Source organism: Spermophilus citellus (genome assembly GCF_964194105.1).
Source record: "Spermophilus citellus genome assembly, chromosome: 2".
In the NCBI taxonomy this organism is placed as follows: Eukaryota; Metazoa; Chordata; class Mammalia; order Rodentia; family Sciuridae; genus Spermophilus; species Spermophilus citellus.
In genome coordinates, this window is record NC_138183.1 from 132,122,541 (window position 1) to 132,146,927 (window position 24,387).

Below are 24,387 nucleotides of genomic sequence, written 5' to 3' on the forward strand. Positions count from 1 at the left end.
GGAGGAGTCCTGAGGAGGGAGAAGCTGTGATGTCCTGCTTTTGCTCTGCCCTGAGCAGAGGACAGAGGGCTGGGGAACATCTGCAGGACGAGGGGGATGGGGGTGGGGGAGGAGGGCAACAAGCTGTGCTGAGAGAGAGGCAGCAAGGACACCGACAGCCTGCCCCCAACCCCGCCCCAAGACCAGAGCCCCCTGAGGACCACCTGATGCCCAGCTCCCCTGTCCCTCTCCCTGGGCCAGTCTGCACCTGTCTCTTCCAACACCACCTGTCGCCACTGCTGCCCCACTTCCTCCCACTGGCTACTCACTAGCACCCACTGCCACTAGCACCCACCAACTCAGCACCTCTGCATGGGTGCTCCCCCATCAAGATGCTCCTGACTGAGCGCACCCTACTTTTAAGCCTTCTTAGTCACGCCTGTTAGCCCGGCCACCTCCTCCTGCTCCTGGTTCCTGCTAACCTGAGTTAGAAAGAACTGCACAGGAGGGGCCCTCAGACTCAGATTCCCAACTCTTCCACCCCTCCACCTCTCCTCTCAAGCCCGGCAGCCCTCCCCTCCATGGTGTTAGAAAAGTCCAGGGGGGAGGCCTAGGGTTGTGGCTCAGTGGTAGCGTGCTCGCCTAGCATGCACGAGGCACTGGGTTCGATCCTCAGCACCATATAAATGTAAAATAAAGACATTGTGTCCATCTAAAACTTAAAGAATAAATATTAAAAAAAAAGAAAATAGAAAAGTCCAGGGGGCTCCTTGGTAAAGGGCTCCCTCAGCCTGCCCAGGCCACAGCAGCCTGAGCATGCAGGGGATGCACACAGGGTGAGGCAGTCACCTCGGGGTTCTGACATAGCTTCATCTCAGAGTCCCTGGGTCCCCTGTTTGGCAGGACCACTCCTTGCAGGAACAGGACCCCTCCTTGCAGTGAGCAGAACATTTTTCTGCAGAGACTGAACCCACCAAATGTGGAAGAGTTCAAGTGCGTTCCCATCCAGGCCCCTCCACCCCTGCACAGGACACCCTCACACAGCCTCTCTGGACAAATGGAAGCCAACGCAACACTGGCCAGACCAGGAACCAAGCTGGCCCTCCATGGCCCAGGGGATACCCCCAACTCTGCCAAGGCTAGCAGCCCTCTAGCAACTACGTGGGCCTGTTGCTCACCCCTCCCCTCCCACCAACAAAGCTTGGCTCACAGCTGCCCACATGCTCGACATCTGTGCTTGTCCACCCCAAATGCCAGCCTTGAGAGCCACCTGAAAACACCTGAGAACTAAACCGTGGTCTGCCTGCAAACAGGAGCAGCTGTTTGCCTGAGTGAAACATCGGCTCCTCAAAGAGCCATTGATACTAATTAAAAGTCCACCTCACCTTCCCCTCTCATGTCAAAAGGGAGTCATCTATTGTCCTGGTCACGCCTCCCACCCACACCCACTCTCCCATGGAAGTCAGCAGCCCTGGCCTGGTGTTCAAGATGGAGGTCAGCTTTCTGAGAAGAAGAAGAGCATTCCTGATGAAAAAGGGCCATTTCCACTGAGCACTTATTGTGAGCCAGGCCCTGAGCCCAATGGCCCAGATGTGCACTCTTTCTTAATCTCCAGAGTGACTTTCTGATGGTGGGTGGTATGTGTCCCCATTTTATGGATAGGAAAACTGAGGCTTGTCAAATCAGTGGACATTCCAGGTTTCAACCCCAGATCATTCTGGAATCCCTGGCCCCACTCAATACCATGACACTACCTCCTCCATCCCAAAAGGCTGCCCAGTCCACAGGGTGAAGGGACAGAAGGATTCTTTGGGCTGATGTGGTTGTGAGGGACAGGGTGATCAGAGCACCCAGAGGCCCACATTCACACTCTCGGGTGAAGCTTCCCTGGCTAGGCGGTCAGCTCTCACCCACCCAGAGAATCAGTCCCATGAGGACATTATGCCCAGGGAAGTCAGTCCACATCCTCCTCTAGCACTGGCCTAGGGCTTAAGGCAGTTCTGTGAGTTCCTGGAGTCCGGGACTGCATAGTAAAGTGTATAAGATCCAAATAAGGACCTTAGGACATGGCTCTGAAACAAGACTTCCGGGGCCGAAGTCCTTTCTAAGAACAAATTGTGTGAATTTGCCATTCTGCCAGAACGTGGGCCCCAGACAACCTCATCTTCACATGAGTCTAATTCAGTACCCACATCAGAGGACTCGAGAGAATTCAATAAAATAATCATGAAAAGCTCTTATTATGTGCTTGACCGTCAATAAAAGTTAGCTATTATAAATTTTATAACAATGGAAATATGACTTATAATATTTCCTGACTTATGATGGGATTGTATCTCAATAAACCCTTCATAAGTTAAAAATATCACAAGTTGAAAATGCACGTAATAGACCTAACACACCAACAATCATATCCTGCATCTCAGAAGGCTGCAGAGGGTGGTCCCTCCCTCAACCCACACTTGTGTGAGTGACAGGAGGCTGCTGCTGGCTGCTCTGCCTACCATCACAAGAGACAACAGTACCCTGTATTGCTCACCTAGGAAAAGATCAAATCCAAAATTTGCTGTGTACTTTCACTTCCACACCCTCATGAAGTTATAACTTGTGAACTGTCTGTATATAATTATAGAATATGTATATTATTTATAGAATTATGTTTTATGATCATTATATAAGTAGTAGTTATTTGTACAATAATAAGTAACACCCATTACACATCCTTTCTTTTATACCTCCTAGTGGTGACCAGTTCTATAATTCACCCTCAACCCCAGCTCGGTCTTATTGACCCCCAGCTGGGAGGCAGACCACATAAGAACCAGGAAAACATCTTCACTCCAGAGATCCTCCACCTCCCTTAGATGGTCTGGGAGGCTGCCTGGTTGGTGGGGTGAATACTAGCTTGAGAATCAAAATCCAGGTTTCGGGTCATTAATTCAATATCCAGTGGGTATGGATATGGGACAGTGGATAGTTTGGGATAGTGGATATGGACTCTTGGGTTTGAGTTACACCCAGGTTACTCATGTGACCTTGGGCAGGTCCTTCATTTCCATGAGCCTCATGTGTCAATCAGTTTTCCATCACTATGACAACTAGCTGAGATAATCAATTTACAGAAAGAAAAGTTTTATAAAAAGAAGATATTTTGGCACACAAATTCATTTTTTTTAATTTATTTTGGCACACAATTTGGGGAGGTTCCAGGGCATGATCCAGCAGATCCAGTACTTTTAGGCTGCTGGAGGGGCGCTGGAAGGCAATGGCAGAGCGCATATGGCAGAGCAAAGCCGCTCACCCACTAGCTGTGAAACCAAGACATAGGAAGGGATCAGGGTCCCACAATTCCTTTCAAGGATGCACTGTCAATGACCTAAAAACCTTCTCCCAGTCCTACCTCTTAAAATTCCCACTACCACCCAACACCTGGGCCTTTAACACCTAGGCTTTTGGGAAACACTTAAGGTCCAAACTCCAGTGCTCAGTTCATCTGTAAAATGTGGGTGACAATGGCCACCACACTTTGCAGGTGCAGTCTGTGCATGCAAACCCTGGACCTGGCCACCAGTGGGTCACACATAAATAACTCAGTGGTGTTTTGGTTTTGTTTTTGTTTTTGCTGTAAAGCCTGACTCCTCGAGACTCTGGCCCTTCTCCTTTATCTTTCACTTTTCTCACTCTGTGTGGTGTGCTCAGCACAATATCTGCTTGGTCAGTAGTTAATAATGCAAAACCAATTTTCCCACAGTGATGACCGATCTCAGCGACAAACTAGGGTCGGTAAGCCGCAAGCACACAGGCATGTTCAACAGATAGGCATGCCATGTTCTCACGCGAGGCCAGACTCTGGGGACAGAGGTGGAAAGATAGCTATGACCTCTGCCCTCAAGTGAAAAACACTGTTCCTTCATTTTGTTTCTTCAGCATCGGATATAGTAGGTGCTCAACAAATGTCTGGAGAAATTGAAGGAGATGAAGGGGAGGGGAAAGGGGGAAGTGGGAAGGAAGGGAGAAAAGAGACAGCGATCCCTCTGGGTAACAGCAGTTTCCTGGGAACAGAACAGGGTCTTGGATGATGGGCAGGGCTGCTTAAGAAGGGTCAGGTGAGGAGGAGGTACATCCCAGGATGATGGAACAGAAAGGACATGAGCAGGTCGCATAAGTGAGCAACCGCATAGGGTGCTGTGGACCACACAGAGGGAAGGGGAGTCAGTCTGTGTAGAAGCATGTGACCCAGGAAAGGAGGTGACATGTTGTCCCGCAGACAGTGCACAGCCATGAGAGGTGGCAGAGAGAGTTGACTTAAGAAGGAAGATCCAGGGTGACACGTGCAATAGGGGGTGGGGGTGAGGAAGCCTCGGGGTGTGTCGAAAGAATCCAGGTGGTGGCAATGAGGGCACGGGCCTTGGGTTGTAGCAGAGGAAATGGAGACGAAAGGATGAGCCCGAGAGAGCTGTGAAGGACATGTGGACCAGAGTCTGAAATGGTGACAGATGGAAAATGGTGCCGGAAGGCTGGCGATGCAGCTCAGGGGCGGAGAACTGACTAGCTCGCAAGGCCCTGGTCCCTTCCCCAGATCACGGAATTAAAAAGAGAGAGGCAGGACAATGGAGGTGGCACTGACTGCCAGGCTTCTCATCATTGTCATCGGGCAGAATAGGACCCTGAGGGGGCAACCTGGGGTGGAGGTGCTGGGCGTGTTGAGGCTACACCAAGGGCAGGAGCTCCGTGGCTCAGCACCTGCTCTGCGCTCACTCACTCGGATGGCCCAGGTCCCACGACAAGGCTCCAGGCCCAACACCTATTTCCCACGAGAGGACAGGGCTCCTGCCTCGCAGCGGGTGTCAGTCAAGGTGCGCAGAACACACATGTGCTGGAGGAGTGGCCGTCCACTCAAGATCATCTCCAGGAGGTTAGAGAAAATGATTCCAGGCCCATCACATTTCACTGCATTGGAGTAGACGATCCCATGGGGAAAAGAAAGCAGGGAGCAAGGGACAGGGAAAGAGCATTCTTTGGGCAATGACACCCATCCATGGCTTGAGACTATGCTCCCAGGAGCCCTCGGCAAGGAAGACCTCAAGATCTGTCTCACAGGTGAAGAGAGTGGGCCCATCCCTCCACTCCTCTCCTCCACAGCACCCCAACACTAATCTACTCCACATAATCAATCGCAATATAAGATTCATGAGGGGCTGTGGGTGTGGCTCATGGCAGGGTGCTTGCCTAGCCTGGGCACGGCCCTGGGTTTGGTCGCAATACTGTAAAAACAACCCCCCAAAATCTGAAAAAGCATCTCGGGTTTCAGAGAAAACAAAGGTATTTTTAGTGGCTTAACATACTGCACAAAAATTAAAATTGGACTGAAAAGGAAGACTATCAATTACAGTACTCATCACTAACCCCCCTAAGATAATAAATAACTTTATATGTTTCCTCCGTGTTTTCTGAGATGATCCTGTGTCTCCATCTCCCCCAAGAACATTCTTTCCATAGAAAATTCCAACAGGTCCAAAGAGACAAAGTGTGAGCACTGAAGCCTTCAGGGGACTTTGGGGCTCGGTGCCCTAGAGCCCTCTCAGACCCTCTGGTGAGCCATTCAGGACCCTCTCTATACTCTGCGCAAACCTGGGGAGTTCTTCAGAAGCATCTTGTGCCTGCCCCCAAATCCTGGTCCTGAGACACCTCCAGGGGCCTTTGACCATGCAGAGTCCACCACCCGCCCCCACCCCCACCACATCCATTGAGCTAGAAGGCATTGAAGACAGCCCTGTGCTGAGCTCCAGAGCCCGGTCTCCATGGTGACAGTCCAGGACTCACCCTTGCTCTGGGGATGCCTCCTGCACCCCCAACTCCCCAGATGTCCTCACCCAACACCTCCTGCTCCCTCCAAACAGAAGCAGGCTGGAGGGGCGGAGGGCGAATGGGACAATTATCCATGTCTAATAAGGGACATTTGGGAGGACTCAGGCACCACTTCATTTAGGGACTTCTCATTACAGCCCCTTCAGCTCCAGGCTGACAACCTGATAATTCTCTCTGATAGCACAATATTTGGTGGCTACCACGGCTGCCTTGACATTGTCCTTCTTCCAGGAAAGATTTTGAGATAAAAGAATGAGCTGTGAAATCACCATTACAGCAGGGAGAAAAGGGCCTGGGGGAAGGCGTTCTCCCCCCTCGCCTGCCCCTCCTCACCTCCCTCCTGCTCCTCCTCTCCCCCCTCTTCTCCTCCCTCCTCCTCCATCTTCCCTCCCTCCTCCCTCTCCTGCCCCTTACTCCCGGCCTGCCCCTCCTCCCCTCCTCAGCTCCTTCTCCAAACTCTCCCTCCTCTTCCCCTTTCTCCTCTCTCATCTCTTCCCTCCTTTTCTGTTTTGGTGCCAAAAACAGTCTAATTACAACAGAAAACTTGAAGAGACAGACAGAGAAATCCACCACACAGCTGATTAAAATGTCCTATGAAATCTAATTTGTAAAGCTCAAATCAGAATAAGAAGTGTTACTCCCACAATTCAAGGCCAATTTGATTTTTAATGAGACTCCTCAGAGACGTGCCAGGATCTCATCAGGCTGTGAACCCCACTACCTGCCTGCCTGCCACACGCTCTCTGGTGTGTAGCTGCACCTCTGCTCTGGGGCAGGGGCCTCCACCACACCCTCTGCTGCCACCACCAGCCTCCCTGAGGCCACCTGCTGCTGAGAGCTGAGCCCTATGTGTGGTCTGGGCCTGGGGCTAGGCCCTTCCAAGAGCAGCAGCTAGTGTCCAAGACCCCTGTGGTGCCAGGTGGGAGAGGAGAGGCTGCACCGGCCTCGGTTCCTCTTGGTCATTTATATCTGCAGGGTAGCGGGTAGAGGAAAAATGAGGGCTCAGAACTCAGATGGACCCTAGCCCAACCACCATTCGTTAGCTGTGTGACCTTGGGCAGTCTGCCATGCCTCTCTGATCCCAGTTTCTTTGTCATAAATTGGGGATATTTCTGCCCTGAAATATATTAAATGAACCACAGGAGAAGGAGAAGGGGGTGTGTAAACATAGATCACACTGTGTGCCAGATGTTCAGTGACTTGGTTTCATGTTGTGGTCAATTGTAAGTGCCCAGGGAACACAGACCATGTAAACTCCCTTCTTTAACAACTCATTCTAGGACCGGGCGTAGGGAGCTGCATCAGCATAGCTCAGTAGAAAAGAACGAGGTCTATAGGGTCGGAAGACTTGCATTCACAACCTTCACCTGCAACTAGATGATCCCTAGGCACTCCAGTTAACCCCAAAGCCCTCCTCTGCCCACTCCCTGCAGAGTCAGGTGGGTGGTGCTCAGATGAGTGTGGCAGGCAGGGCAGGGACCAGTGTTGATGAGTGATCGAGCAGCGCAGCTTCTGTTACTTCTCACCTCCCTCTCTCTAGCTTTCGAGTCTGGAAAACGGGCATAAAAATAGTGCCTACTATTTTTAGTATTTACTGTTTCATTGTTGTAAGAATGAAAATATTAGTGAGCTAATATCTGAAAACCTCAGAACAGAGCCTGCATCTTGTATGAGTGGCCGTGTGTTTGTTTAGTAAAATATGAACTGAGAGCTGTGTTGGCTTTGGCCACCTTGTTTTGAGGTGTGGATGGGAGACACCGGCTCCTCTGGTGATTTTTCCCTAAGTGGGAGGAAGGCTGGGCAGGTCCCTGCAGCACAGGAAGGGGCAAGAGCATGTGGTGAGCCCTAGCCACCAGCTCCCTCCAGTGCACCTTTGCCCACACCGCACCACCACCTGCCCCTCTGGTTCACTAGAACAAGAGTAAGAGAATCAAAACCACAATCTGATTTATTGGACCCTCGGGTCGAACTTAAACCACATCATTTGCCAAGTAAGTGGGGACAGGTAGGAATTCAAACAAGGAAAAGGGGGAGTGGCCAGCCCCAGCATGTGGAAGTGGGTGGCCTCTTGGGGAGCTGGAGTGTGGCAGACCCCCAATGCCAGGGATAGGCATTGATGAGCAGAGGGGCTCAAGTTTGGAGCCAGTTCCTGAAAGAAGGGGACAAAGCTAAGGGTAGGAAGGGAGGCACCTGGGGAGGCCTGGTCTCCGGGGCCAGCCTCAGCTCTGCTTCCAGCGCTGTAGGGGAACCCTCCAGGTCTGACCACAGTGCTTGTCTCCTTCCTAGGCCAAGTCTACTCCTTCAGCCAGCAACCCCAGGACCAGGTGGTGGTATCCGGACAGCCAGTGACGCTGCTGTGCGCCATCCCAGAATACGATGGCTTCGTTCTGTGGATCAAAGACGGCTTGGCTCTGGGTGTAGGCAGAGACCTCTCAAGTGAGTACCTTCAGACCCCTAGGCAGGTGCAGCCGGGCCACTGCCCCACCCACCGTCCACAGGCATGGCAGGTCAAACCTCCCACGCCACTGTAGTCCCACGCCACTGTACTCCTGGGCAGAGCCAGGCTAGGCAAGGCCGGAGTCTAGACTCCCTAGGAGTTCCAGGGTCTCTGGTTGCCAGTGATGAACCACCCTCCATCCTCAGGCTCCTCCTGAGCCTAGCCCACTGTTGCCCTGGAGAATCTATTCCCAAGTCAAGCACATGAAATCTGATTTCCAGAAATTAAGTGCTCTAGTTTCTTGGCCCAAGATATAGTCCCCATTTTTCAAAGCATAACCTGGCTTCCCACCCAATTAAGGAAGCCAAGTGAACTAAAAAGTCATAAAGAAACCTAAGTTGGTCTTAGAGATCATCTTATGATGGGGACAGAAAACAGGAAGGTTTTTGTTGTTGTTTTGGTACTGGGCATTTAACTCAGGTGGCAGACCTGAGTACCACTGAGCCACACCTCCAGCCCTTTTTATGTTTGATTTTGAGACAGGGTCAAGTTGCCCAGGCTGGCCTTAAATTTGTTAAATTTGTTATCTCAGCCTCCTAAATCACTGGGATTAAGAACACACACCACCACACCCAACTTAGACAGGAAGGTTTTACAATGAATGTCAAACCTTGTTGGGCCCTGCAGGCTGGTGCCCCCACGCTGAGCTCCAGGGTTCCTGCAGCTGCTGGCCCATGAACTCCCTGATTGATGTCTGTGTTGTGTCATTTGCTGACTATTGTGAGTGGCTACCTGTAAACCCATCCAAACCCCTTTCCAACCCACCTCTCCCCAGCAGAGAAAGAATGGAGTCATCCTCCCGCTCATTCCCTCTTTAGCCATTGTTATTCCGCCCCAGGGTGGATAGACACATGGTTGCTTACTGAGCTTGACATAAACAGTAAAATTCACAAAGACAGATCTGGGTGTCATTCCCCTGTGATTTGGGAATGGCTGAGGGTGGGCGATGAGTGAAAAATCTGTATTCAACTGAGAAGTAGCTTTTGCCTTGTTCATGGTATACAGCTGCAGGAAAATAAAAATCGAAGTGCACTCAGGAACCTGATGGCTGGGAAATTAATATTTTAAAATGTGAGTTATGTCTTGCCAAAAATGTATATTGAAACATTATAGCAATGGTCAATAGCAGTCACAGGGTTTGAATGCTGCAGCCCAGCTGAGCATGGATAAAATACACAATAATATCTCCAAAATATACTGTGCTGCCATAAAGTTTAACTATAATGGGAACCAGCCAATTTCAGAGACTCTGAATTCCCTTACCCTAGAGAAACTGGGAGAATGATACAACCTTCCCAAACAAGAACGGCTCATGTTCTGGGAGGCTCTGAGCTTGGCCCACAGAGGCCGTCTGGGCTCCTGGTCAGTGGTTTTCAGCCTTTGGTCAGGAGCATGGGTTTTGCTAGGTCAGTGGCCAAGAAAAGGTCCCAGTGACCATGGATGGTTCATAGAATGGTCCTCACAGCATGATGATTGCCCCTCTATGATCCAGTTCCACAAATGGCTTTCTGGGGTCAGGCTCCAGGCCTGCTTGGTGCTGAAGGACAATGGGTCTGAGGAACTGGGGTCGGCTTCCTCTCCAACTTGTCTCCAGTTATAGGAAGAAGCTGGACCCTCTCTTCCTACATAGCCCAAGTTCAAGCTCCTGATAAATATCTGTTCTGTATTTGATCACTTGTCCCCAAAACTGCATCCTGATAATAATGATCGATACTTATCCATCTCAATAAACGCTCCTAGCCTGCCTGATGAGGAAAGGAGCATGGCAGAACCCACTCCCTTTCAGCAAGCACTTGAAGAACACTGAACACCTTGAAAGTTTTCCTGGAGGGAAACTGAGGCCCAGGGTTGGGCTCTACCTGCTGGGGGTCTGCCCACTTCCACTTGAACCATGTTGCCCCCCTTTGTGTACCAGGCATGAGATCCTCACCGAAGACCTCAGTGTCTTTCTGGTCACCAGGGCTGGAAACACCAGTCAAAGAAAATGACTTATAAATATACTTCCTCGTATGGATAGAACATTTTTCTTCTAAGAAATTCAAGTACTTCTCAGATATAATCTCAAAATCTACAGTTGTCCAGAGGGACAAGAGGATTTTCCCCTTTATTTAATAGATAAACAGAGTCACAGAAGAGAGAGAAGTTGTGTCATTTATATAACCAATGCCAATGCACAGGACCCTGTCTGCTAGCCCCAAAGGGGGGGGACCTCACCTCTAACTCACTGTGGTCTTTTATTTACATTAACCTTTAATACACCAGGCACTTGACACTATTCTGCTTCATCTTCGCCTGTGACGTCCTTGCATTGTCTTCATTTCACTGATAAATAAAGGAAACAAAATCACAAATAAGTTAAAGAAACTCACCCAAGCCCTGCACAGTGGCACAGGCCTATAATCCCAGCAGCACGGGAGGCTGAGACAGGAGGATCACAAGTTCAAGGCCAGCCTCATCAATTTAGCAAGGCCCCAAGCAACTTAGCAAGACCATCTCAAAATAAAAAATAAAAAAGGGCTGGGAATGTGGCTCAGTGGTTAAGCATCCCTGGGTTCAATCCCCAATGCCCCACCCCACCCCTCCCAAAAAAGGAAGAAGGAAGCTTGCCCAAGACAACAGTGAGGCCGGCATTGAAATCCAGGCAGTTTGACTTTAGAACCCAGACTCTAAATAATTCTGCCTCCTTTAGGAGTAGACAGAGAGTAACGATGCTGTGGAAGGAGCTAGAACATCCTCAGAATCTATGCTTTTGAGTCTGTTTTCCGAAGATGCCGCCAGTCCTTGGGATAGCATCGCAGCTCACCGCCTAATTAGGCAAATACAAACAAACCCATCACTGATGTTTTCAGCAGCTCATGAGAGTGAAATCCTGCTGGTGATAGCTTACAAGACAACAAAAACACCAGCTCCAGCCAAGACGCCGGCAGGGGAGCAGGGACTAATCACAGGACAGCGGGATCCAGAGGCTGGGCTGCAGGGGCTGGGGGCGGTGAGCCAGCTGCACTGAGGGCAGGCAGCTGTGAGAGGATCTGACTGGACAGCTTCCAGCCCGGCCCCACTCGAAGCCCCCTGCCCAGGCCCCAGGGGCTGAGCCAGCTGCCCTTACCCGGGCTCCTTTGCCAGTCAAGGGCAGGTGAGTGGGCAGGAGGAGAGAGGGTGCCCTCGGGGGTGCAGCTGATTGCCTCCTGAGCATCTCTGGCCAGGACTGCACAGCTGTGGAGAGCAGAGCCCCTTAGTAGCATGATGGTGGCTATAAAGGGCTCCCCCCCCCAGAGCATGCTCCCAGGCCTGGTGGAGAGTCACAGATACTCACCCCACTGACCAGCAATGGGCATTGGTGGCCCAGGGAACCCTGCCCCACCTCCGGACTATCCTTAGCTTATGGAAGGGGATGGGTCTTAAAGCTCACCTAGTCCAGTCTTTCATCCAGTGTAGACATCACCCCAGCAGCATCCTGGAGAGGTGAGCCTCCAACCGTGGCTTGACTATAGCTGGGGATGGGGACTCACTTCCCTTCTTGGCAGCCTGGACTGAACCCTTGTTAGACTCCTCAGATATCTTGACGTGCTATCTGTGGGTGTCACTGCTGTCCTGAAGAGCAAAAGAACACATCTGACCCACACCACGTGACTTGGAAATATTTGAAAAAGTGTTTGCATGTCTCTCTCTGTCCATTCCCTTTCTTTCTCCCCCTCTCTCTCTAGCCCTTGTCTCTTCTTTAAAAGGCCAAATGTGTCCAATCCTGAGATGTTCTGAGAATGCCCCATCCTGGGAAAGGTGCTTCAGAAAGAGCAGCCATGTGGGCGGTTGGAGGGTGGGTGGAGGCAGGGAAGAACCAGGAGGGGATGCGGGTGTCTGTGTGAAGCCCGGGGTACATAGGTTTCCTGGGGAAGGTAGAGTTCGGGTGAGGGGATGCCTGGAAGATGGATCCTGCTGGGATAGACTAAGGAGGTTGAGGGCCCCAGATCCAGGAGAGACAGGAATGGCCCGGCCTGGCCAGCTATTACTAAGTTAGCATTTATATTCAGTCCTACACAGCAGCAGGAAAGCTGATCAATGATTTATCATCCTCAAACTTTTATTTATCTATTATTCATTGCCAGTGGTAGAAGGGGCCCCAAATTCCTAAGTGTCCTGAGCACCTCAAGTGCTTAATCAGGCCCTTGGGCTCTGGAGGTGGGTAGTAGGAAAGACTGGAAAAGGGCCATTTAGGGTTCAAAGTGCCCTGAGGTTCCCAGGTCCCAGTAGATTTCTGCTCCTGTCCATCCTGGAACAAAATTTTTCCCCAAAATTCACCTTTGATCCTTTTCTAAATATTTCTCTCTCTTTTGTTTTTTCTCCCTTCACTCTCTCACTCCATCTTTTCTCTGTGAGTCTGGCTTGCTTCTTTCTCTCTTGCACCCCACCCCGCCGTGTGTCTCCTTATCAAAACACTTGTCTTCTTAGTAGACCACAGTGCTGAGCATTTCACTTTCTAGAGCAATAACCCAGCTGTATCTGACCGCACGTAGTGTTTCCATTTCTTCTCTATCCTTTCCTGGTAGTGGCTTTGCTCCAATTAAACATAAAACCCACAACATCTTTGCCCGCACGCATGCGCACACACATACACACTCACATGCACACCCTGCCCTGACACCCTGGGAAACTCTGACGTTTTTTGCTCCAGATGGGGGCCCCTGAGCAATGACCAACATTCCTCCACCCCCACCCGGCTCCCCTGAGCTGAAAGAAAAGTCTTCTCTTTTTCCTGAGGGTCTAATAATTTTAGTCTGTGACATAAACTGACAATAGACAGATTAACAGGGGGAGTAGACAAGCTTATTAATGTACCGAAACATAGGCGCCATCCTCAAAGTAGGAGACTCAAAGAAAGGGCCAGATAGTTGAAACTGAAATAACATTTTGAGCTGAAACAGGTTCTTGAAGCTGCTGGGGGGAGGGGGCGATGAAAGTTTTGGAAGGGAGAAGGGAGGGAAATGCGGGGAGCAAAGGTGGTCTTACCCTGCAGATAAAGCCTGTCAGTCCCAGTCACCACAAGGCCATCTCTTTCTGGGCCAGGGGTCAGCTCCACAATCCCTTCTCCCTGTGAAAAGATTTTTCCTCAGCAGATAGTAGAGATCAGATGGAAGAGCTTCTACCTGCTTCCGCTGCCCACTAAGTGCCTTTCTGTTTGTAAGTGGACAGCTTTTCAGAGTCGTTCTCTCTGGTGCCTGTATCACCTCCAAATAGCCATCAGGAAACAGGCTAAAGAAGTCTACTGGGATGGGATGTTTTGATCTCCCTCATCTGCCCGCTGTCTCCACAGGTTACCCCCAGTACCTGGTGGTGGGGAACCACCTGTCAGGGGAACACCACCTGAAGATCCTGCGGGCAGAACTGCAAGATGATGCTGTGTACGAATGCCAGGCCATCCAGGCTGCCATCCGGTCCCGCCCCGCACGCCTCACCGTCCTGGGTAAGAGCCATCCGCGTGAGGGGGCAAGGATTCTCTGGCCACCACCAGGCTCAGCTCCAGGAGGGCCTTCTGGGCAGGTGGGGGACCCCCCACTGCATCTTCACAGGGCCCCAGCTGCCCCCATGGTGTCTGTAACCCCCCTCCCCTGTCCCTCCACCACAGGGGACAAGTAAAGGCTCCTGCCTTAAAATGTCAGAAGGCCAATGTCAACTAACTCTGGTGTGTTTGACCACACCTTAGGAGCTAATGAAGGCTCCTGGGTGCTCTGTACGTGTGAACAAGACCAGGCCGTAGGGCAGGCAGTGCACAATCTCAGTCCCTTCTTTCTGAGTTGTCCTCTGCCAGGGTGCCAACAAAGCCCTACCTGTCCACCTCGACTGTGGAATTAGTCTTAATCTTGATTCCCCCATAAATTCGGTGTTCATAGGGATGGCCAGTGACCCCTGTTCTTTCCCCACACCACACAGTTCCCCAAGAATCTTGGTTCTCAGGTTATTCCTAGAAAAATTTATTTAAGGCCCTTATTCCAAATCATACCTCTCCCCCTTGATCTTTCTTCACATGTCTCTGGGACAGCTCTCCTAAAGAGGTCTCCACTCCTTCGTTCTGGCAGACTTGCATGAAGACAGGGATGGGCTCACTTGTTAACCCCTTAAACCACTTCTGATTGAGAGTCCAGTCCCCAGGAGTCTCCCTCCTCTGGCCAGATGTTCTGAGAATCAGTGTTGCAGGGAAACAGGTTTTGCTCCTAAGTAATAACAGCTCACATTTGCAGAGCAGTGCACAGTAGCTTTCAAAGCCCTTGACACATATCACCTCTTCCATTCCTGAGCCACTCGTAAGGTCAGGGATTGTTACCCCAGCTAAGAAACTGAAGCTCAGAGAAGCAGAGGGCCTGGCCCAGGTTCTGCTGGCCAGGGATCCTTGCACCACCTCCCTGGCTCCTTGTGGTTGAGTCTTTGCCAAGCACATGGGGGATGGAGCACCGACGGGCAGAAGAGGGAAGCCCCAGTCTGCCCCAGTCTGCCCCAGCCACCTCTTGGCAGCTGCCACGGAGCAGTGACCGCAGGGTCAGCAGCTGGGGTGCAGCCTCGACGTCTGGAAGATAAGGTACACGGCTGCTCAGAGATGAAATATTTAAGAGCGTGTCAGGTTATCTTCAAATCTACACGGCCAAACACACTGGAGCAGATGATTCCAAGCACGGCAGCAGACAGGCCCCGGGGGATCACTTACAACCGGGAGCTGGGCTTATTGGGATGGGGAGAGGGAGTTGAGGCCAACCTCCCAACTTCCTCCAACCTCTTTCTGGCCTGTGAGAAAAGGATGTGAAACAAACTGTTCTGCAGGGTAAATAGGCTGGATAGTGGACCAGGAGGAGGGGATTGAGAGGGGCAGCCAGGGAGGCTACAGAGCATCCCCAGACTTAGTGCCTAATGGTCATTCTGATTTGAGGGCTGCTAAATACCAAAATGGATTGGCTAAGTGATGTTATAGGATCTCTATCTTCATAGATGATCCAGGCTCCATCCTGCAAAGAACCTGCAAAGAACCTCTCTTGTCTTGGGGGGCAGGGTGGGAGGGGGTGGGTGCCACAAAGAGCAGAACCTAAGTAAGCATTGTTCACTCCTCCAATTTCATGCAAGACCTAAATTAGATGGAGACATACCCAGTCCTTGAGGCATATGAGCCTCACCAACCAACCCTGGTCATTCATGCTTCCTATCCTCTACTATCTCAGTAAACCACAAAGACCAACATTCTAAATCTAAATTATTCCTGTGTTTTACAGATAAGGAAATGGAGAGACTCAGAGAGGCACAGGCACTCACAGGAGGTCACAGAGCTTAATTAACATCGAAAATCAACTCCATGCTTTCCAACTTCTAAACAATGCTCTTTGCCCAGTCTCCTCATTTCAAATGCCAGCAGACTTCATCTGTCCGGCTGGTTAGGAGCCAGACTTCTCAGAGCAGGGCCTTGGGATCCAATCTAGATACCTGATTTTGTCTTGAATCACATCTAAAAGGCATTTACTCCCCACTTTCCAATGACCTGACCTGACATTGTTTTCTGGGCACAGAGCTGGGCTTGTGCGGGGGAGGTGTCTATTCAAGTCTGGAAATCAGCCAAAGGGAGAGTAGTCATAAAGGGCCCCAGCAGGGTCCCCTCAGTACAATTTCTGAGAGTCACAAAGGGAACCAGGACAGGCATCTTGTCCATCAGCCTTTCATGCAGTCTCTGTAAAAACCATTCATCCAACGCAAATTAAGCCCTGGGTAAGAAAAAGCTACCTTGAGCTCTGCCTAGAGTCCTTCCTTATTCCTTAGAGTCTCCCCCATGCCCCCACCCCTCAGCTGTTCCTAATAGGTCCCTCCTTCCCTGCCCTAGCTGGTCCTAGAGGTCCCCCAGCCACCAACTCTGCCTGGCTGTTTCTCCAGGTGGAGGGCTTCACCTGCTGCCTTGAAGGGAGGCCCCACAAGCAGAAACTGACTCAGTTTGCTGGCAAGGGAGCCCTGATCTGGGAAGGGTGGGTGGACACTCGGCTGTTCCACCGAAGGGAGAAAGGTGTTGGTGCCCCCTGGCCCAGCCGCCTTCCTTCCACCCAAGACCCCATCTGCTTTGCTGTGACATCTTAGCCTGGGAAAATGTCCCAGCCCGTCCCCCGAGGGGGGCTACCTTCCCTGTGTTCCAGGAATGAGAGAGCTTCCTAATTTAGTCTGTATTTGCCTGAGATAGATTTTTAATTAAATAAAGTAAGAGCCTGATTAGAACCTGCAGAAGACGTGAGAGCAGAATCAGATGGTATTCCTGCAAAATTGCAAAGCAAACACTTTGGCTGGAACAGAGAGAGGCCCCCGGGGGTCTTCCATCAAAGCACCAAGTGAGGAGGGCAAATACGAGAGATTGTATGGCCAACAGATGTGCATTGTTAAAATATGCATCTGCCAGCAGCAGCGTGCTGGAAGAAGCCAGAGGGCCAGTTCGCAGAGCCTCCGGGCTCCAGGGAAGGGATGGGGACTGGGCCCGGCAGGCAAGCCTAGAGTCACAGACACATTAATTAGCATTGTGTTTCCAGCTCTCAGATGCAATCAGGCAAGGAGCAACTTTGAGCTGAACATTTGCTACCCCGAGAGGCAGAGGGAGGGAACTAGAAAATGAGGGGAAAACATGGGGGAAGGAATTGAGTTTGCTAAACTGAGAAAAGTTTAGACTGGGGAGCTACAGTCCAGGTCAGTGGTCAGGCTCCATTCCCTCTGTGATACACCCAGCTGCCAGGGACCAAGCCTTTACTCAGTCCATATAAAAACAGTCTTTGTTCTGCATGCAGGACAACTCAGGAATCTTGGTATCATAAAGAGACTCGGATTTAGAGGCAATGATCTTGATCCTACTCTTGACCAGCTATGTGATTCTGGTGCTATTATTCAACCTCTCTGGTCTCTTTCTTCACCTGTAAAATAAGAGATGATGATCTAAAAAAAATGTCTAAGAACTGTCCAGCTCCCAAAAAGGCTATACTTCCAGAGTCAGGAGTCCAACATGCTACACCAACTATTTTAGGAAAATGGGCCATCCCCCACTGGAACCAAGATTCCTATGGTGCCTGAGGCCTAGAAAGTAACTGATTAGGATGGTTTAGATAGCATCGCACCTTAAGGCTAGAAGATGGATCTCTTAGAGTCCCATCCAGCCCTGGGATTCTGGGCGTGGCTAGGTATCTTAACTGCCAGGCTTCCCTCTGTATCGGTCTTCCGCGTTTACCCAACCTCCTGTGCAGAGACTCAGCTTAGGTGAGTATCACAGGGGCCCATGCACATGTGCAGAGCTGTGGTATAGGAAGAGGAGCCCCAGGCTGGGAAGTAGAATACTGTTTGCAGCTGACTGTGTGACCTTGTACAATGTCCTTAGGGCCAGAGCTGAGCCTGGCGTGTTCTTTATAACCAGCACTTACTACAGAGTAGGTATTCAATAATATTTGTTTGGTTTAATTTTTAAGTGAATATGAATGAATGACTGAATGAAATTTCTGGTACTTCATCTATAAATGAGGAAAATAAAAATATCACCCTCACAGAGTCATTATGAACTTCAAATACACATGCTCTATAAACAATAAAATGTCATCTACTCTAAAGCTATACCCACACTCACACACAACCACAATTTTCCCAAGTGCAGGAACCCCAGGGTTCTTATTACAGGTCAGAACTATAAGGATGGCTTTGCACTTGCTCTTTCAAACTGCTTGAAGATGGGAAGTAAAAATTGGGGGATCCAGGGTAAGGAGAAAATGGGTACTAGGAATTTGATCCACAAATATTTACTGAGCACCTATTATGCACCCAGCCCTGATTTAGGACTCATTAGTAAATGAAAATCAAGACCACCCTTGCCCTGGTAGAGCTTGCATTCTAGGACGGAGTGAGACAATCAATAAAATAATAAACAGATTAAACAAGGAAATCACTATAGAGAAGAAAGAGTGCAGCAGGGTGAGGGGATTGGAAGTGGGGGTGTCAGATGTCTGATAAATTATTTTTTAAAGGGCATTTTTCCCAATCTTTCTCCCGACTTCCCTCTTCTTCTTGGACTGTTCCAATATTAACTCTGCTGTCTTGTGACTCCTGGTAAGAATAAAGCTTTCAAATCAACATGAATTATTAAAGTTGGAAACCAAGTCAATTCAAATGAAGAGGGTGTCTTTTACAAGAATGCCAAGCGCAGGAGGCAGAGGGGCCGAGATGAGGTCCGGTATGTTCTGTGTCCTTGACTTGCTCTCCTGGGCCCTCAGCATAGGCAGCATCTCCCAGTTCCCGATGCCCAGATCCTCTGGGCAGATGGGTCCAGAGAGGAGCTGAGAATAACGCAGGCACTTCCAGCCAGGGAATGCAGAGTTGAAACAGAGCCTGAGAACGTGGGCTTCTAATCGGTCTTTCCAGAAACTGTTTCCGAGAAACCCACGCACAGGCATCTCCACATAAAAAGGCAAGTCAGTAGGGAATAGTGGGAGCAGTTTTTTGGGGTGAGAAAGTGTCTCTGAAGAACAAAGCCTGCCATGGCACATGGGGCCTCCCAGCCTGCCATCTGCCCTCTCTCCAGCCCCAGCTCTATCACCCACTCACTCAGATCACAACCAGCTTGTAGCTCCCTTCACTGACCACGCCTCCGGTTAGATGCTCTTTCCACCTTTTTTGGCTAACTTGCATCTACCTGTCAGGGATTCACTTTAGACATCTCCTCCAGGAAGCCCTCCCTGAAGTCCACACAGCCTGACTGTCCCCCCTTGATCACAGCATTCAACACCTTCTCTTGAGAATAACTGTGCTCGTGTCTGTTTCTCCCACTGGGTCTGTTGGGGGCATCTGGCATCCTTCATGCCCAGCACAGCCTGTGAACACAAATTTGTTGATCAGCAAATTTCTGTCATTTAATTGAAGCAAAAAGGGCTTAGGGGGAAATCATGAGTAATTTACACTGAATCTCGCTCGCATAAAGAACAGTGCCTGGCAGATAGTAAGCCCAAAGACTTGTGAGTGTTAGGTTGGGTTGGGTTGGGGTGGGGTGGGTTGTCTTGTGTTTAGGGAGATCTTTCTGCCACTGTGACAAAATAGCTGAGATAAACCAACTTATAATGGGTTTTCAGCCCATTGTCCTTTGGCCCTATTTCCTTTGGGCCTGTGGCAAAGCAAACCATCATGGCAGGAGCACATGGTGGAGCAAAGTTGCTCAACTATTGTGGCCAAAAAGCAGAAAGAGAGGGGAAGAGGAAGGCCCTGGGGTCCCAATACCTCCTTCAAGCGCATCTCTCCATTGATCCAGCTTCTACTCAGTAGCCCCACCTCCTAAGAGTTTTACTCCCTCCCAACAGCCCCACAGGCTGGTGACCAAGCCTTTAACACATGGGTCTCTGGGGAACATTTCTGATCCAAACTACAGCAGAGAGGCAATACAGCTTGATGGTTTGGAGCCCAGCTCCAGGAGCCAGATTGCCTGTGCTTGGAACCTAGCTCTGTCATTTTACCAGTGGTGCCAACTTGGTCAAGTGACTTAACTCCTCTGTGCCTATTTCCTTGTGTGTAAAATGGGAGATAAGATCCTAACTGCTTTCATAGGGTTACTGAAAAGATTTAATGAAACAACATAATGCAAAGCACGTCTCAGAATAGTGCCTGATGTCCAGCAAGACAAATAAGCCCATGGCTGTTATTGTTTTATTAACTATTCTTATTATTGTGCAATGTCAAGAGACACCATGGAGGGAGCCCTCCTTCCAGGGCATCAGACTCCATGTCCTACAGCAGCTTTCCCAAGCAGCTAGCAAGGCAGAAAGACCTGGTTCTTGCAGGCCCCTCCCAGGCGCATGCCTGGGAAGACAAGCAGAATTGATTTCCTTATCTTCTTATTAAGCGTGTTTTGCCTGGGCCCCGGCCTGGTCTTAGGTGCTCTATCTCATTTGTGCTGTGTGCTGTTTCCTGCCACATTCATTACCCTGCAATCACCCCCAAACAGGGGCAGCAAACAAGGCACAGATGGGAGAAAAGTGCAAGAAAACATCCTTATCTCCTGAAGGTCCATATGGAAGCCAGTCTGAGCTATTGTGCACCCCATTCCCACATACCCCACCCTACCACCAGCTCCTTCCCTCTCCCTCCTGGCTTCTCTGCCCTTCTTGATGGCCCTGGCCAACCCCGGAGTCCCCTTCCCTCTTCTCCCTCCCTTTAGCCACTGCACACCTCATTTCCCTCTGAGTTTAACTCTTCATTACCTGCCCTGGCCAGTAACAAGGGGAACATAGCATAGAACTGAGGAGCTGCCTCAACTGGACTAATAAAGTCTCCCTTCTAAATTAGAATTCCCTTGTGGGAGGGCTGATGATCTCTGAGGTCATCACAGAGGATTCCAGGCCATGTGCCACCCTGAGTGGCTGCCCACAGCAGCTGGTGGTGAGGGTCAGGGACAATTGAGGGCCTCCCTGGGGCTCTCTGTAGATGTTGGGTTGTGGCCAGCTGAACTCCAGAGCTTGGTCTCCCTGGACCCTCCCTCCTACTGCACTATAAGATCACCCCCGTGACCATGGCCCTACCCCACTGGTTTGCATGTGGCCCCAGAAAAGAAAGGCCTCTGCCTTCGTCTCCCTACCTTTCTCACCATTCTTCATCTCAGCCTCTCTGGAATGTGAGTCCCCTCCCTAGCTGGGAACATCCATCAGGCTGAGAAATGAGGCGGGGAGCACAGATGCTAAACCACTCCCAAGGCTCCACAGCCATCAGGGATGAAAGTGAACCTGGGACTTCCTTTTCCTGCCTACATGTGGTGGCAGTCACAGGCAGGTTACTGCACAAGAAGGGGAGACCAGATGCCAGGGATACACGTCCCCTACTTCTAGCCCACCCAGCATCGCCAAGGGCGATTGAAACAGATTAGGCCGATTGTCTCATCAGCCTTCCAGAGTGTCCTTGAAGTCCAACACTGCTGTCCCAGGGCTCACTCACCATTTAAAGCTGAAAGCAGCACCCCAAAAGACCACCTGAGAAGCAACTCCTCCGGATCCTTTGGCTTTCAACACCAGGACAAGGCAGGGAGGTTCTTAGGAGTCTGCTCAGGGTCTGCAGGACACAAGTGTTCAGCTTCCTGCTCCCTTCCCAAGTGGTCCTAGTTCTGCCCATCTCTGAGTGTCCCCCATCCCCATCACCAGATGACTTAGGCTCTCCAGGTCAGTGCCGTGCAGTCCTGAAGTGTGACACCACCATACCCAAGCATTAGCAATTCTCCAGATCCAAGCCGGACAGAGGGACCTCATCCGGGAGCTGGGAGGTGTGCTTTGCTGTCCCAGTCCTGCCACTGTCCAGCTGTGAGCCATAGGATAATGATGCTTAACCTCTCAAGCCCTCTTTCTCCCTGGTAAAATCGGAACCCGGAAAGATGAAGTGGAAATCCACTCCGCAGTTTGACAATGATTCTCCCACAAGTGCTCATGGTTTGGGGGTCCAGCATGAGGTGCATTGTTCCCTGAGTCCCTCTTCTTTTGCTCCTGAGAGGAAGGATAATATGTCCTTCAGCTGCTTTAACCAAGCATGACCCTGGGAGATGCTGAGCAGGCTCAGCTACTCAAAAAAGAAGAGCGTGAGCTCAGACCACGGAGATTTGCAAAAAGCAGGACCTTGATCCTCTGGTGTCTGTCTTTGGCATAAAAGCAGAAGCTCCAGTGTTGCCTGAGAAATCCAACCCCCTTTTCTGCAACCTTTAGAGAGCAGCTCCTTGAGGAAGCCCTCTCTACCCTTCGTGGGCCTGGCTCCAATACCCCTGCAAGCCTCAAAAAGCACAGACAAGGGCCTACCTCTGTCCTGGTACCCTACTGGGGTTCTCACTCAGGAAGTCCAGCTGGCCACTGTCCATTTACAAAGTTTGATTATGCATCATTCATGGCCGTACCCACACAGACACTTTAGCTTCAGGGAAAATGTGCACACACACACACACACACACACACACACACACACACACACACTGCAAGCATGGCTAAATCATCAGTATCCTCATGGCAGAAAGACACAAGAATGCTCAGTCAAGGGAATCAGTCGCTGTTGGGAAATGGGCAAGTTCTTGGTGACTTGACAAAAGTATCAACTCTCACCCTGTCAAGCCCAGAAAAGAATGGGGTAGTTGGAGCATGGTATATCATCGGCATGAGCCCCGCTTCTCTATCGATTTCCCCTAATGACAAATGAAATGCAAGAGAAAAGAGTCACCGCAGATGAGAGGGAGGACAGGTCCACCAGGCCACCCATGCCTGAACCCTCAGGACTGTCTGAAGCCAGCCCCAGGGTAGACCCAGGGAGGTTGGAGCTGGGCAGGGAGCCCTCAGGATTAAAAATAGCTCACTACTTCCCCACTCTGACCTCAGCCCAAGCCTGGGACGAAGCTTTCATGGCAAATTATGGATTTAAAACTGGCAATGAATCTCCATTACAGCATGAAATGAGAAAGGAAAATGCCACTAAATGGAAGCCTTCCCCCGGCAGCCAGTGGGGTAAGGGAGGGCGCAGTTTTCAGAGAGAGTTTGGAGACAAAGTCACACAACCCATATTACGCTGGAAGAAGCCAAAATCAAGGAGAGAAGGGACCAAGGAGAGTGGGCAGGGCTCGGGTCTAAGGGACACTCCTCTGCCCCAAATAGAGCAGAACACTACAGAGGAAGGGTATGTGGTGGCCACTAGCCAGGAGCCAGGACCTGGTTGTGGTCAGTTTTCTGCAAACATGCTGCACTTCAGAACTGAGAGTGTGACTCCTGTGCTGTGATGACACTTGCCGTAGGTCCCCCTGGAGGATGTGGGAACCATGACCCACTGCCTTTCCAATCATCCCAGGGGCCAGTGGAGCTCCTGAAACTGTCTTCCTTGTCATTCCATACCAGGGTGACATCCCTGCAGGCTCTAGAGATAAGGGACACAATTAAGAATTCTCTATTATGTTCCAACACATACACACTCACATGTGTGCCACTCACATACACTTTCCCAACACTGCCCATCTTCAGTGAGCCCAGTTGGCCTTCATGTGTCCCAAATCCCCAGCTCTCAGCCATTTACCCTCCCTATGGGTACTGGCTCTGGGAGGGAGAGGGTTGTCATAATTTGGCTCAGACCTTGGGAATAGACAAAGAGGAGCAAGAGCGGAGAGAGCTAAGGGGTCAGCACACACTGGCGGCACAAGACCCAATCCTTGGCCCAGTTCACCTGAGCTCAATCGGCACCATAGACAGCGTAACATCCCTGAAATCTGCCGGAGAACTTGGCACCTGGAAAAGATATGAGATGTGTATTGTGTACGCATTAAAAGAAGTGGGGAGGCTCAGCTTGCTAGAGAGAAGACTTGGGAGAATATGGTCCTTCTCAAATATTTAAAGAAGAAAAATAGATTTATTCTGTGGAGCTCCAGAGGGCAGAACCAGGGCCAGGGAGGAAATTCTTTTAATCTTGACAATTAAAACTAACAGTCAGAGCGTGGTAAAGTAATAAGCTCTCTGTCTCTGAGAGTATTCAAGCAGAAGCTGAGTTTTCCCATAAGCCTGACGTTAGAGGGAGGAAATCAATTTATTCCCAGAGGTGAGATGATGGCAGCAACAATCCCAGTTCTGGAGCTGAGCAGGAGTCGGGTGGGCTGGCCCAAAAAAGGGGATGATGCAGAGAGAAAAGCAGAACCATTTAAGATTGCTCCCTTCCTATCCAGATGTCCCTGCCACATATTTGTCATGGATTCTGCAGAGAGAGTTCCAGCTCCAAGTGGGTTATTAACCCAGATCAAACGTTTTCATCAAGAGCACTGAAACTTGGTAGAACTGGCATAAAGGAAAGTAACAGGTAGTTAAGTCACTGAATATCATTCAACCCTGCTATATTGCAAACCTCCAAGTAAGTTCTGGATATGCCATGGGATTGTCACAGATATGAGCCTGAGCATAATGGCTGGGAGAAAAGAGGTGGAGACCCCCATATGTCCTTTCTTACCACATGCACACCAGCTACAATAATGTCTCAGAGTCTGGAGAAGGAAAGGAAAGCTCAAGGTCAATAGCAGTTAA

The 24,387-nt window shown here is 50.3% G+C and overlaps 1 protein-coding gene and 1 long non-coding RNA gene across 4 annotated transcripts in view; one reads left to right on the forward strand and one right to left on the reverse strand.

Annotated features, from left to right (window-relative positions):
• The window catches only part of KIRREL3 (kirre like nephrin family adhesion molecule 3), a 557,358-nt gene that overhangs the window by 455,217 nt on the left and 77,754 nt on the right, over positions 1-24,387 (forward strand). For all 3 annotated transcript variants that reach the window (XM_081261743.1, XM_081261744.1, XM_081261745.1), the window contains 2 exons: positions 8,134-8,283; positions 13,653-13,802. In XM_081261743.1, the coding sequence (XP_081117869.1) occupies positions 8,134-8,283; positions 13,653-13,802 (300 nt within the window). The remainder of the gene's footprint in view (positions 1-8,133; positions 8,284-13,652; positions 13,803-24,387) is intronic.
• Positions 11,467-24,387, reverse strand: part of LOC308630998 — a 79,536-nt gene continuing 66,615 nt past the window's right edge. Inside the window, exons 3-5 of the long non-coding RNA XR_014018082.1 lie at positions 13,349-13,430; positions 11,754-11,935; positions 11,467-11,557 (exon numbers count right to left, since the gene is read on the reverse strand). This is a non-coding gene — a long non-coding RNA (uncharacterized lncRNA). The remainder of the gene's footprint in view (positions 11,558-11,753; positions 11,936-13,348; positions 13,431-24,387) is intronic.